This window comes from Hemibagrus wyckioides, linkage group LG15, assembly GCF_019097595.1.
Source record: "Hemibagrus wyckioides isolate EC202008001 linkage group LG15, SWU_Hwy_1.0, whole genome shotgun sequence".
Lineage (NCBI taxonomy): Eukaryota > Metazoa > Chordata > Actinopteri > Siluriformes > Bagridae > Hemibagrus > Hemibagrus wyckioides.
The window spans coordinates 5,266,089-5,278,374 of record NC_080724.1 but is presented as its reverse complement, the minus strand read 5'-3'; the positions used below and the strand labels follow the sequence as shown (position 1 = coordinate 5,278,374).

The following is a 12,286-nucleotide window of genomic DNA, read 5'->3' as shown; positions in this document are numbered from 1 at the left end:
CTGAAGAATCCTGTGCAAACCGGAGTGTATGGTGCATAGTGTATAATTTGTAATACAGTCCAGTCCCCCCCGAGTGGAGTTAAAGAGTCACATGGCATGGGGGAAGAACGACCACCTCAGTCTGTCAGTGGAGCAGGACAGTGAGAGCAAGCTGTAACTGAAGCTGCTCCTCTGTCTGGATATGATGCTGTGCAGTGGATGCAGTGGATTCCATATTAACTATGCCAAAACATTTTGCTATATTAAAGAAGACTCCTTCAAATAAGGCACCATGGCCAGATTGGCTCCCTTGTGAATTTATTTGGTTATTTATGGAATATTTTGGGATATAATAAAACAACTCATATGTGAACTGAATAATCTGAGCTGGAACTTGGTTTTCTGTATCTTTAGTCTAATTGGTCAGGGTAATGTTAATAATGACCAGGTTCACTTAAAAGAACACGGCGACCAATAGTCAACTTGTTGCAGGTATTAATGGGGTTAAAAGTGACCAATCATCTAAAATCTTGGAAAATATGTCTCTCTAGCAACCCAGAAAAATATTCAGCATTGTCGCTCAAATTTATTATTGAGGCACTATTGATTTTTTTTTTTTAATTTTGTGTATGATAAGAAGGTGAGCTCGATGCATAAGCATCAAAAATGTGCTTTTTGATGTAGAAATGCAGTTAAGCAGAGATCAGTAGACACCACCATGTTTCTACCATACCATTATGATAGTATTATAATATTTAATTTTTTAATTAAATGCTTTTTTATGCATGGGATGGTTTAACAAATGGTGCAGCTCCCAAGCAGGAATTGAAGGGATATTCTAACAACAGTGTGATGTATTCTGACCAAACTTTGGAGGGAAATGAAAGACCTCACTCTAAGGAACTCCGAAAAGGTTTGTCATTATTTATGTAGTCATTTTTGAACAACTCAACATTAAATATCCTTGAAGGTAATAGTGTTGTGACAGTAATAAATTTGTGATTTCTCCAACAGGATGACCAAAACTGATTTTTTAAAAGCAGTTTTCAAGATTTATAAAAAGTTAATAAAAGTATAAGAGATATACACTATATTGCCAAAAGTATTCGCTCACCCATCCAAATAATCAGAATCAGGTGTTCCAATCACTTCCATGGCCACAGGTGTATAAAATCAAGCACCTAGGCATGCAGACTGTTTTTACAAACATTTGTGAAAGAATGGGTCGCTCTCAGGAGCTCAGTGAATTCCAGCGTGGAACTGTGATAGGATGCCACCTGTGCAACAAATCCAGTCGTGAAATTTCCTCGCTCCTTAATATTCCACAGTCAACTGTCAGCTGTATTATAAGAACGTGGAAGTGTTTGGGAACGACAGCAACTCAGCCACGAAGTGGTAGGCCACGTAAACTGACGGAGCGGGGTCAGCGGATGCTGAGGCGCATAGTGCGAAGAGGTCGCCAACTTTCTGCAGAGTCAATCGCTACAGACCTCCAAACTTCATGTGGTCTTCAGATTAGCTCAAGAACAGTGCGCAGAGAGCTTCATGGAATGGGTTTCCATGGCCGAGCAGCTGCATCCAAGCCATACATCACCAAGTGCAATGCAAAGCGTCGGATGCAGTGGTGTAAAGCACGCCGCCACTGGACTCTAGAGCAGTGGAGACGCGTTCTCTGGAGTGACGAATCGCGCTTCTCCATCTGGCAATCTGATGGACGAGTCTGGGTTTGGCGGTTGCCAGGAGAACGGTACTTGTCTGACTGCATTGTGCCAAGTGTAAAGTTTGGTGGAGGGGGGATGATGGTGTGGGGTTGTTTTTCAGGAGCTGGGCTTGGCCCCTTAGTTCCAGTGAAAGGAACTCTGAATGCTTCAGCATACCAAGACATTTTGGACAATTCCATGCTCCCAACTTGGTGGGAACAGTTTGGAGCTGGCCCCTTCCTCTTCCAACATGACTGTGCACCAGTGACCAAAGCAAGGTCCATAAAGACATGGATGACCGAGTCTGGTGTGGATGAACTTGACTGGCCTGCACAGAGTCCTGACCTCAACCCGATAGAACACCTTTGGGATGAATTAGAGCGGAGACTGTGAGCCAGACCTTCTCGTCCAACATCAGTGTGTGACCTCACAAATGCACTTCTGGAAGAATGGTCAAAAATTCCCATAAACACACTCCTAAACCTTGTGGACAGCCTTCCCAGAAGAGTTGAAGCTGTTATAACTGCAAAGGGTGGACCGACGTCATATTGAACCCTATGGATTAGGAATGGGATGTCACTTAAGTTCATATGCGAGTCAAGGCAGGTGAGCGAATACTTTTGGCAATATAGTGTATATATATAAATATAAAGTTCAAATTCATCAATAATGTGAATTTGATGCTGCCAAACAGGGTGTGAGGGCATATCTCAGGAAGTGTGTGACATATTTTAGCAAACTTTGTATATCACTGAAGGACCTCAATGAGTCTCCAGTACGTTTTGTGTAAATTCACCAGTTGGTTGAACTATAATTTGCAAATTTGTAAAACTGACCATAACCTTTGAACAACAGATCAAGATTCTTGTTTTTGTTTATTCAATCGATGATTCTGAATGATAGTTAAATAAGAAATTCTCAAATAGGGAAACAGGCATTTTGAATTTTAACAAAACACTTCTACCACAAATCTTGTAGTATGTATGAAAGTATGAAATTTGGAAGAGAGCATGTGGAGACGAACACAAGCAAAAATTGCTCTCAGATTTTTTTTTATATAAGGGATGGTTCATCTGTAATGCTCAAATGGATTTAACAGCCCATAGAATCGTCCCTTTCTTGACTATGTGACCACTTTTAACTCTACCACCAATGTCAAGTTTTCTGATGACACTGTCATGCCTGATCTCCACCAAAAAGGAGGCGGTCCAAGTAGAGAGGATTAAAAACCTGGAAATATGGTATATGGTATGGTATATGGTACCAGGAGAACTATATATATTGATAGCTTCCACTGTGTGAAGGCAAACAGAGAATGAGGAAGCGCTTCTTCCTGCAGGCCATTTGGGCCGTCTACCAGGAGAACACCTTGTGCTTAGACTTTTTCTGGACTTGTCTGTACAACACCCACTACCTCAAATGACTTAATGCACAGCACACCTTTGCATTTTAAGTGCTAAAAACTACATTCTATATTCAAATCACCGTATATCATCAGTCACTGTATCATTTTCATTGGTCCCCATTTTGCTGCCAAAACAGCCCTGTCTCATTGAGGCATAGACTCCACTAGATCCCTGAAGGTTTGCTGTGGTATCTGGCACTAAGATGTTAGCATCAGATAAGTCCTGTAAGTTGCAAGGTAGGGTCTGTCCAGCACATGTTTGTCCAGCACATCCCACAGATACTCAATTGGATTGAGATCTGGGGAATTTGGCGGCCAAGTCAACACATCAAACATAACATCCACATGGATGGCAGGACCCAAGGTTTCAATAGAACATTGTTAAAAGCATCAGACCAAGGGTACCTTCTTCCATTGTTCCGTGGTCCAGGGGTCAGCATGGGCACCCTGACTGGTCTGCAGCTATGCAGCCCTATACACAACAAGCATTGTGTATTCTGACACCTTTCTATCAGAACCAGCATTAACTTCTTCAGCAATTTGAGCAACAGGAGCTCGTCTGTTGGATCAGATCACACAGGCCAGGCTTCTCTCCCCACATCCATCAATGAGCCTTGGCTGTCCATGACCCTGTCACCGGTTCACCACTGTTCCTTCCTTGAACCACTTTTGATACATACTGACCACTGCAGACTGGGAACACCCCACAAGAGATGCAGTTTTGGTGATGCTCTGATTCAGTCGTCTAGCCATCACAATTTGGCCATCGCTCAAATCCTTACACTTGAACATTATTCCTGCTTCTAACACATCAGCTTTGAGGACAAAATGTTCAACTGCTGCCTAATAAATCCCACCCACTAACAGGTGCCATGATGAGGAGATAATCAGTGTTATTCACTTCACCTCTCACTGCTCATAATGTTATGTCTGATCGGTGTATATTAAAAAGAGACATGTATAATAAAATGTAACACTAAAACCTGTTGCCTACCCTGACAAGTTTTATATGTATTAGACAACAAGTCTGATTTATTTATTTGTTTATTTACTTTGACCAAATGTGTTATGTCTTTTATTAGGCCTAATCAAGGGTGTTCGTTTGATAAAATGGCAGCAGCATTTTGGGCATCCCAAACACCCCATAGCACACTGCAGGCCTGTGTTCACCGAGGCTACCATTGTTTGCAGTGTGTGCCATTGTTTGTGCTTTTCAGATCCTTTGCACACGGGACTTTCTGACAGCGTTTCTAGAAAAAGCTAACTTATAACACATGGGGGGGGGTTTCAGGCCATATCTGGATTCCTCCTATATGGGACGCAAGCGTCGTACGGAAGCGTGTAATGATGATGGAAACAGAATGCACAACGAGGAGGAAAGAAGGAGCACTTTCTACTGGCCACTAAACGCTTCAGATAGATCTGCTGAGTTGGTGCGTGCAGGTTTTTACTTCCTGGGGCCAGGAGATATGGTGCGCTGCTTTCGCTTTAACAGAGCACTGAGGCACTGGGCACACGAGGACAGTCCACCTGGCGAGAACCAGCGCCACTTTCTTGTGTGCGAGTTCGTTTCGAGGAGGGACACGAGCTGTGATCCGAGCGTCCGCGCCTCGTCGGATTCGGTGGATGGCCAGCTGTTGAGCCAGCTGCAGCGCCTGGCTGCGAGTGAGCAGGTGACAACGGGGCAAGCTGCTTATCCAGAGATGGAGCCCGAGGACATGCGCCTGACCACGTTCAGCTCCTGGCCCTCAAGCTCTTCCATCCAACCGGACACACTGGCGCGCGCTGGCTTCTTTTACACAGGTTTTTACTCTTTTTTTTTTTATCACTCTTCGAGTAAAACAATGGCAGTTAAGTTTTTGTTATGTGACATGAACATACTGTATTTTCTGGACATTTTGCACTACGTTTATGGAGTGTCCTCAGAGGTAAAATTGGAGATGATTCCAAGGGCCAAAGGAAGGCAAAAGGAAATTGTCCTAGAAAAGGAATCATTACCCTGCAATCATTACCCTGAGTTGGAACTCGAATTCACAAACACATTCATTTGTCTTTCACCGCGATGAGAATATAGGCGCAATTCATCCTTGATGAGGCCGTAGTCTTTTGTGCATATAAAATAGTTTAGCATTTGTTGCGAAAATTAAAAGCAAGCATTAAACAGCTTGATGCCATCTGGGGCATTTTTCAGCCCTGAATCTAAGGCTCATATTTATAACTTTTTGTAAATTTCTTTACAGGACATGAATTCCCTTTTGTGCATCTCTCGCCGAAGTAACTAGAATCAACGAGAGTTTATTAGTGCTGCCACAGCTCTCTCTCTCTCTCTCTCTCTCTCTCTCTCTCTGTCTCTCTGTGTGTGTGTGTGTGTGTGTGTGTGATGAAAGCCTGCTAGATCCCACGTGTATGCCTACTGCACAGCTAAAATCCCCAGCGTCCATTTATAACACAACTTTTACAACTACATGGCAGCTAAACTCACCAGTTTGCAAGTTCATTCCATTTCACCTGGATATTATTTAGTTGTCTCCATCAAAGTATCAGCCTTAAGGATCATTTCAAGCGAACATGAACACCTTTCTTCCAATGTCTACATTTTCACGGTCTACAGTATGTGCAATTATTAGTTATTGTTTTAGAAGTTTTTTTCAGCTTAGAGAGAGAAAATGTAGGTAGGCTATGTCAGTATTAGTATTTAATGAAAAACAATAAGTTAAAGAAGGCACAAGCTTTGTGTTTTAAAATAATACCAACCTTACATTTTGTCAAAATTAAGTCATTTTCTTGAATATATTTCATTGATTCTATAATTTTACACTTTGACCATGGCGAGTGTGCTCGATTGTAGTAGTTTATTTTTTACCCGCAGATTTCAAGGGTAAAACACCAGCCTCCCAAAGATATGTTTTCACCTGAATAAATTAAATAATCCTTTTCAAACAACTTCAATCTCTTAATAGGCCTCCATTACTTTGTTTGTTTGAAAGATTAAGGTTCATATTAAACCAAAACCATTCCTCCCTCTAGATAAGAGGGTCCATTTTCTTTAATATAACATTGCTAACTTGTTCTCTTCAAAATAAACTAATCACATGACTATAAAATTTTCTTAATTACTCTTTATTCAGTTCAATTATAAATCAAGACTGTTTGCGACTGTTTCAGTTAATTGTCCTGTACAGTTCTCTTCAAAAATTTGGTCCTAACAAATCCAGCACACCATAAAGATCTTCCCAGGAACAGCATGATAGGTGTTTGGTTTGTGGTAACATGCATTGCAGTCCAATATGCAAGTAAGAAATTGTGCATATTTTGATTTAGCATTATTCTTTTATTCATCATGGGACTCAATGCATTTTTCAAATCTCTCAGCAAAGAACACTGTGTTGTGAGTCCAGGTTATTGTCACCTGGAGGTGTTATATCTGATCTGTGATTTAGTCAGGCAGTCCAGGATCCAGTTGCATAGAGAGGCAATGAAACTTTGAGGTTGAGTTTCAGAGCATGTTTTATAGAAAAGGTGGGACGGAGCTAGATGTAGGATTAGAGATATAACATCGTCAGTGGTTTGGGCAACATGCAAACTGTTATAGGTCAAAAGAGGCTGGTAGTGAGGCCTTATTGCCATCATTACCTCCATGAGAGGACAGTGTGTTTACTATATGAAAGAAACATTTAACATCTACATCTACAAAGACATTGCATATGTTTGTTGAAAGTGATTTAATTTAATTCTTTAAAAAACATCTTGGTGGCCACAAACTGTTTTATATCAGCCCAAAAATGCCTCAGATGACTTACTTTTTATATCCCTAATTATGTTCCAAAAATAACACAGTTAGTGCAACCTTACCAGCACTGTGTTTTCTCAGTCATGGACAGTCCATGCGAGGGTGGTGCATTTACCATATGAACAAAATATTTCTACAACTTTCTACATTTAACAGTTAGATTTAACACTTAGTTTTATATTAAACATTTAGGCTTTTATTTAACATTTACATTGAACATTTTTACATTCAAATAACTATATGATTCAGAATATACATATAACATTTTGAATAATACTGTTATTTGACAGGAGTCACTATCCAAATGTATCAAATAAATAAACCTGAATATTGTACTATGTAAATGGCCTAGGTATATGCACTTACACCACTGGATTTTCAGCAGTTTTTCCAGTTAAATCAGCTTACAGGAAGTGTCTGTGCATATATGATGTATATTTACATAACAACTGTGTGTTTCTGTGAAATGCAGTGGTTTTAATAACATTGAATATTAAGATAGGAAAGGGGAAACCTTACTGTCAAAATAGCCAGAGGGTCCCATGTGATCTTATTCCAGGTCTGATAATAATAATAGTAATAATAATAATAATAATAATAATAATAATAATAATAATAATAATAATAATAATAATTATTATTATTATTATTATAAGAAGAAGAAGAATAGTTTAAAGCTGCTTTGAGACAATGTCCATTGTAAAAGGCGTTATACAAATAAATTGAATTGAATTGAAATAGTAATAATAACCTAGTTAACATAATTAACAATATTAACATTACAAGTATGATTTTTTCAGTATTTTTTGAGTTTGTGTTACAAACAAACCTATCCTCAAAACTTATACCACAGTAATTTTCCAATAACTTAAAACAATTAACAATTAACGTTATGGAATGGCCTCAAGACTTGACATAACATGAGAAGCAGCTGTATTTTTCTTCTTTATGAGAGAGAAGAAAAGAGAGACTGGTGAGCTGCTATAAAGTAAGTGATAGCAAGAATCACTTGATTCAGGAAACTTTATTTTTTATATAATGTGCTGACCCTACTTTCTTAAATGTTAAATAAACATATCCTAAAAACCTTCACCATATCAATGATCAGTACTTTTTAAAGACATAATGCCACAAATCTGTTTATTATTAGATTAAGTGGAGCATCTGGCAAACAAGTCACTGTAAATTTTAGAATGTGTTAGAATGTGTAGAATGTGTAAGCTTTTAGAATGTGTTAGAACAAGAACATTAATATATCCATGATGCTACTGAAAATCCATTAATACTTCTTGATTCAAAAATTCAGCTGCGATGGGATATAATTATTTCAATCAACACAATCTCTGTTGAAAGAAAAAGTACTTGACTATAATTTGGGTGTGATGTCATAGCTCACACCATGTGTTATAACCTGTTACCTGATACGATACAATACAAATGCAAATACTAATGCGTTATCATTGACATTTCATTCAGGTCATAGTGATAATGTGAAGTGTTTCTTCTGTGACGGTAGTTTGAGGAACTGGGAGCCAGGAGATGATCCGTGGCAGGAGCATGCCAAGTGGTTCCCACGGTAACACATTTTTCAATTATATAAATAGATAAATATATACATAAAGCTTAAAGAAAAAAAACTTTGACTGTTGACTCTGACAATACTAATTCATTGATTCACATACATAATTCTTCCTAGTAAAACGGTGGCTGAAAGAACCAGACTGAATACTGAACTAATTACTCTAAAATATTCAAACCAACTCAACGTTTATCACATTTTGTTTTTGTGTTACAGTCTAGAACTGAAATGGAGTTTTACATAGATTATTCTATATTTAGCCAAGGCCTGCCCATCACTTTTCCATTTATTGCATTATCAAATACTTTCAGCTTTAATTTCTTTAAAAAAAAATTATTAGACCACCCAGACTTAGGCAAGCAAAAGTATAGGAACAGATTTTGCATGTCCCTTTCTTGCAATAACTGCAATCAACTGACTCACTTACATCACCAAATTGTTGGGTGATGCCTTTCCAGGCTTTTACTGCAGCCTCTTTTCAGTTGTTGTTTCTTTCAGGGTTTTTTCCCCCTTCAGCCTCTTATGAAATGCATTCTCAATGATGTTACAGTTTGGTGATTAAAACCTTTAGGTTTTTTTAATGAAAAGTCCTTTGTCGAGTTGGCTCTGGGTTTTGAATCATTATCTTGCTGCACGATAAACTTCCTCCTGTTTAATTTGTACGTATTTCCGTAAATACGCATAAAAATGTTCTTGTAGACTTCATTCTGCTGCTACCATTGTGACATATGTCATCAATAAAGATTGGCGAGTCTGAAACAGCCATGCAAGCCGAAGCCATGAAACAACCTCCACCATGTTTCAGATGAGCTTGTATGATGAGTTTGGATCATAAGCAGATTCTGTCTTTCACCGAGGCCACTTCCATGAAGTCGGTCTTGGTTCTGCTGTATTTCTTTGTGAATTCTAATATGGCCTTCTGATTCTTACTCCTGATGTGTGGTTTGCATCTTTTGGGAAAGCCTCTGTATTTCTGCTCTTCAAACTGTGGATTATGATGCTTTCATCCCTGCCCTGCCCATGACCTGTCATTAACTGTTGTTGTTTTTTTTTGTTGGCTGACCCATTCAGTGTTTGTTGCTCAGTATACCTGCGATTTCTTTCTTTTTCAGGATATTCCATATTGTTGTATTGGCTATGGCTATATCATATTGGCTTATCCTTTTTCTTTTTTTTTTACAAGAAATACAGACTTCAAAGGTGAAACTGAAAATAGAAAGAGTAGATGTTGTGAACTATTTCTTGTTTAAGCAGTTAACCTAACAGGACACATATGGGTAACAAGAAACCCCTGTCAGTCACGTGTTTCAATATTTTAGCTTGCCTAAATATTGGGTGGTCTAATACAAAATGTGTTATATTCTATGTCATTTAACACATCTACATATGAATGCCAGGAAATAAAAGCTAAAATCTGAAACTCTTTTCTAATATACCTTTTTTTTTTGCTCAAACCCAAATGTCTTCAGTCTACAACAAAACAAAAGAATTGCCCTTGCCATTCCAATGGGACTGTAGATTCATTATATACTGTATAATCCTAATTAACATTTTTCAGTTCTAGGAGGTAATGCTATTAAATGTGGAATGGTCCGTGGGGTGATATTTATGCAAGACACTGTACTTTCTTTTTTTTCTCTCTAATTTCTTTTTTCTTTCTTTCATTCTTTTTTATACGTTAGATGTGAGTTTTTGATCCAGTCAAGAGGACGAGAGTACATCAGCAATGTACATCAGCAGTCATTCTTCAACACTTCAGAGCTTGTAGTGTGTATCTTTCATTCCTTAACCCTTGCTAATGAACTACTTGTAAGATCAAGTGATCTTGGAGACTAATGCCGACTCTGTTTACAGAGTGAATCACAGATTTCAACTGAAAGAAATATTACCACTGGACATGGTAAGTGTTTTATGAACACAACAGGTCAGTAAAAATAAAGCAATAACAAAATAATTAGCACATTTGTCTAATCTGGTGTCCCTAAAGCAGTGTATTGTTAAAACTGTTGAAGACTACTTGATTAAAGCCTACATGTGTTTTCAGTGTGTATCAATAAAACTGCTATTATAAGTGTATTTTTTCATGAATTGTAACCACCTACGACCTGTCCAGGGTGTACCCCTGCCTTTCACCCAATGTGTGCTGGGATAGGCTCCAGCAGATCCCCGTGACCCTAATTAGGAATAAAGTGGGTATAGATGGATGGATGGATGACCACCTATTAAAAAGCTCTTAATAAGCTCTGAATAATTCATTGAATCAAAGGGCATAATGCACTAAATTAGAGATCATAATGCACTGTTGTACATTCATGTTTGTGTTCTGCCCATTTATTTTTAAGATGTTCTGAGTGGGCAGAATGTGCCAACAACAACCATGTTCTCACCAGTGGTGCAGGCAGTGCTACAGATGGGTTTTGACCCAGCTCTAGTTGAGAGCCTGGTTCAGTCTCACTTCCTGCTCACCGGCCACCATTATATTTCTGTCTCCGACTTGGTGGCTGATGTCCTGCAGGCTGAAGAAGAGGGAAGGCAGGGCAGTGATAATAACACAGGTGCTAAAAGCATTTGCTGCTTTTCTAAAGATAGACAAGCATAAAATAGATGGAGATCTGCATATCAAATATTCCGTCAGAAACTGGGTGTAACAGATGCATATGCAGTTTAATGCATGAAATAAATAATGCAAGAAGGAAAAGATATACATATTACATAATTTACTGGCACTGTCTCAAATGTAAGATTTATTTCTTCTAGATCCTGGGGTGAGGCAGAGCAGCAGTTCCAGTGGAATGAAACAGCAAACCTCATTGGGGGAAAAAGGTCTAAATTAACCCTGTTTCAATTTTGCATGTGGGCATGATTATATTCATGAGGATAGACAGAAACTTATTTTGACAAATGAAATAGTGACTTGCATGTTGTGTGTCTTATTATTCGCTTAATGTCTTAAATTCTAGTAAAGTGTTGTTTAAAGAAACAATTCAAAGAGCATAGTTCTGAATTCAGGGGAATTGCAGCATTCTGACATGACTGTGTGTGTGTGTGTTTTGCAGTTTTGGTGACCCTGAGTGCTGAGGAACAGCTGAAACAACTACAAGAGGAACGAACCTGCAAAGTATGTATGGACAAATTGGTGTCCATGGTGTTTATTCCCTGTGGTCACCTGGTTGTATGTTCTGAGTGTGCAGCCAGCCTGCGAAACTGCCCCATCTGTAGAGCAGTGATACGTGGCAGTGTGCGTGCCTTCATGTCCTGAGGACACTGCCGACACCTGCACAACTGAAAGACAGTACTGAAAAGCTCCTCTAAAAACCTATTTATCTTTGAAGTATTTAAAGCTACCATTTAGAACACAGCCTCCCAACCCTAGTCCTAGAGTACCCCCTACCCCATTTTATTATTTTCCTGCTCCCGAAACACATGATTCAACTAGAAAGATAATTACTAGCCCTTTCTGAAGTGGGTAAGTCATAATAAGGAAAAGTACACATAAGGGGCACTTGAGATTCGTGTTTGGAATCCTGTGATGTAGAGAACAAAATGCTGAAATGATCAAATTAAATGGAATCAGACTGAAGCTGCTTTCTTTTCTTTTTTAAATATTAATTGATTATTGTTTACCTTATATAGCATATTTAATGTCCGATTAAAATACATGTTGCTTTCTGAAGCTTTGTCTAAGTATATTAATGATACTAAAAAAATAAATAAAAAAAAATCAGAATTCGGCACAATTGCCTTGGTGAACCTATAACCAGGGCTGATGGTGTACCAATAAGTAACATTACCAAATGTTATTGGAAGCTACAGGAAAGGAAAAAAAAAATCAT

The 12,286-nt window shown here is 38.6% G+C and overlaps 1 protein-coding gene across 1 annotated transcript; it reads left to right on the top strand.

Annotated features, from left to right (window-relative positions):
- The first annotated feature begins 4,370 nt into the window (after positions 1-4,370).
- Positions 4,371-12,067, top strand: birc7 (baculoviral IAP repeat containing 7). Its single transcript, XM_058410348.1, has 7 exons — positions 4,371-4,887; positions 8,351-8,450; positions 10,136-10,220; positions 10,308-10,353; positions 10,796-11,008; positions 11,211-11,276; positions 11,510-12,067. Exons 1-7 carry the CDS (start codon positions 4,398-4,400, stop codon positions 11,710-11,712), a joined length of 1,203 nt encoding a protein of 400 aa, XP_058266331.1. The 5' UTR covers positions 4,371-4,397; the 3' UTR covers positions 11,713-12,067.
- Positions 12,068-12,286: the final 219 nt, after the last annotated feature.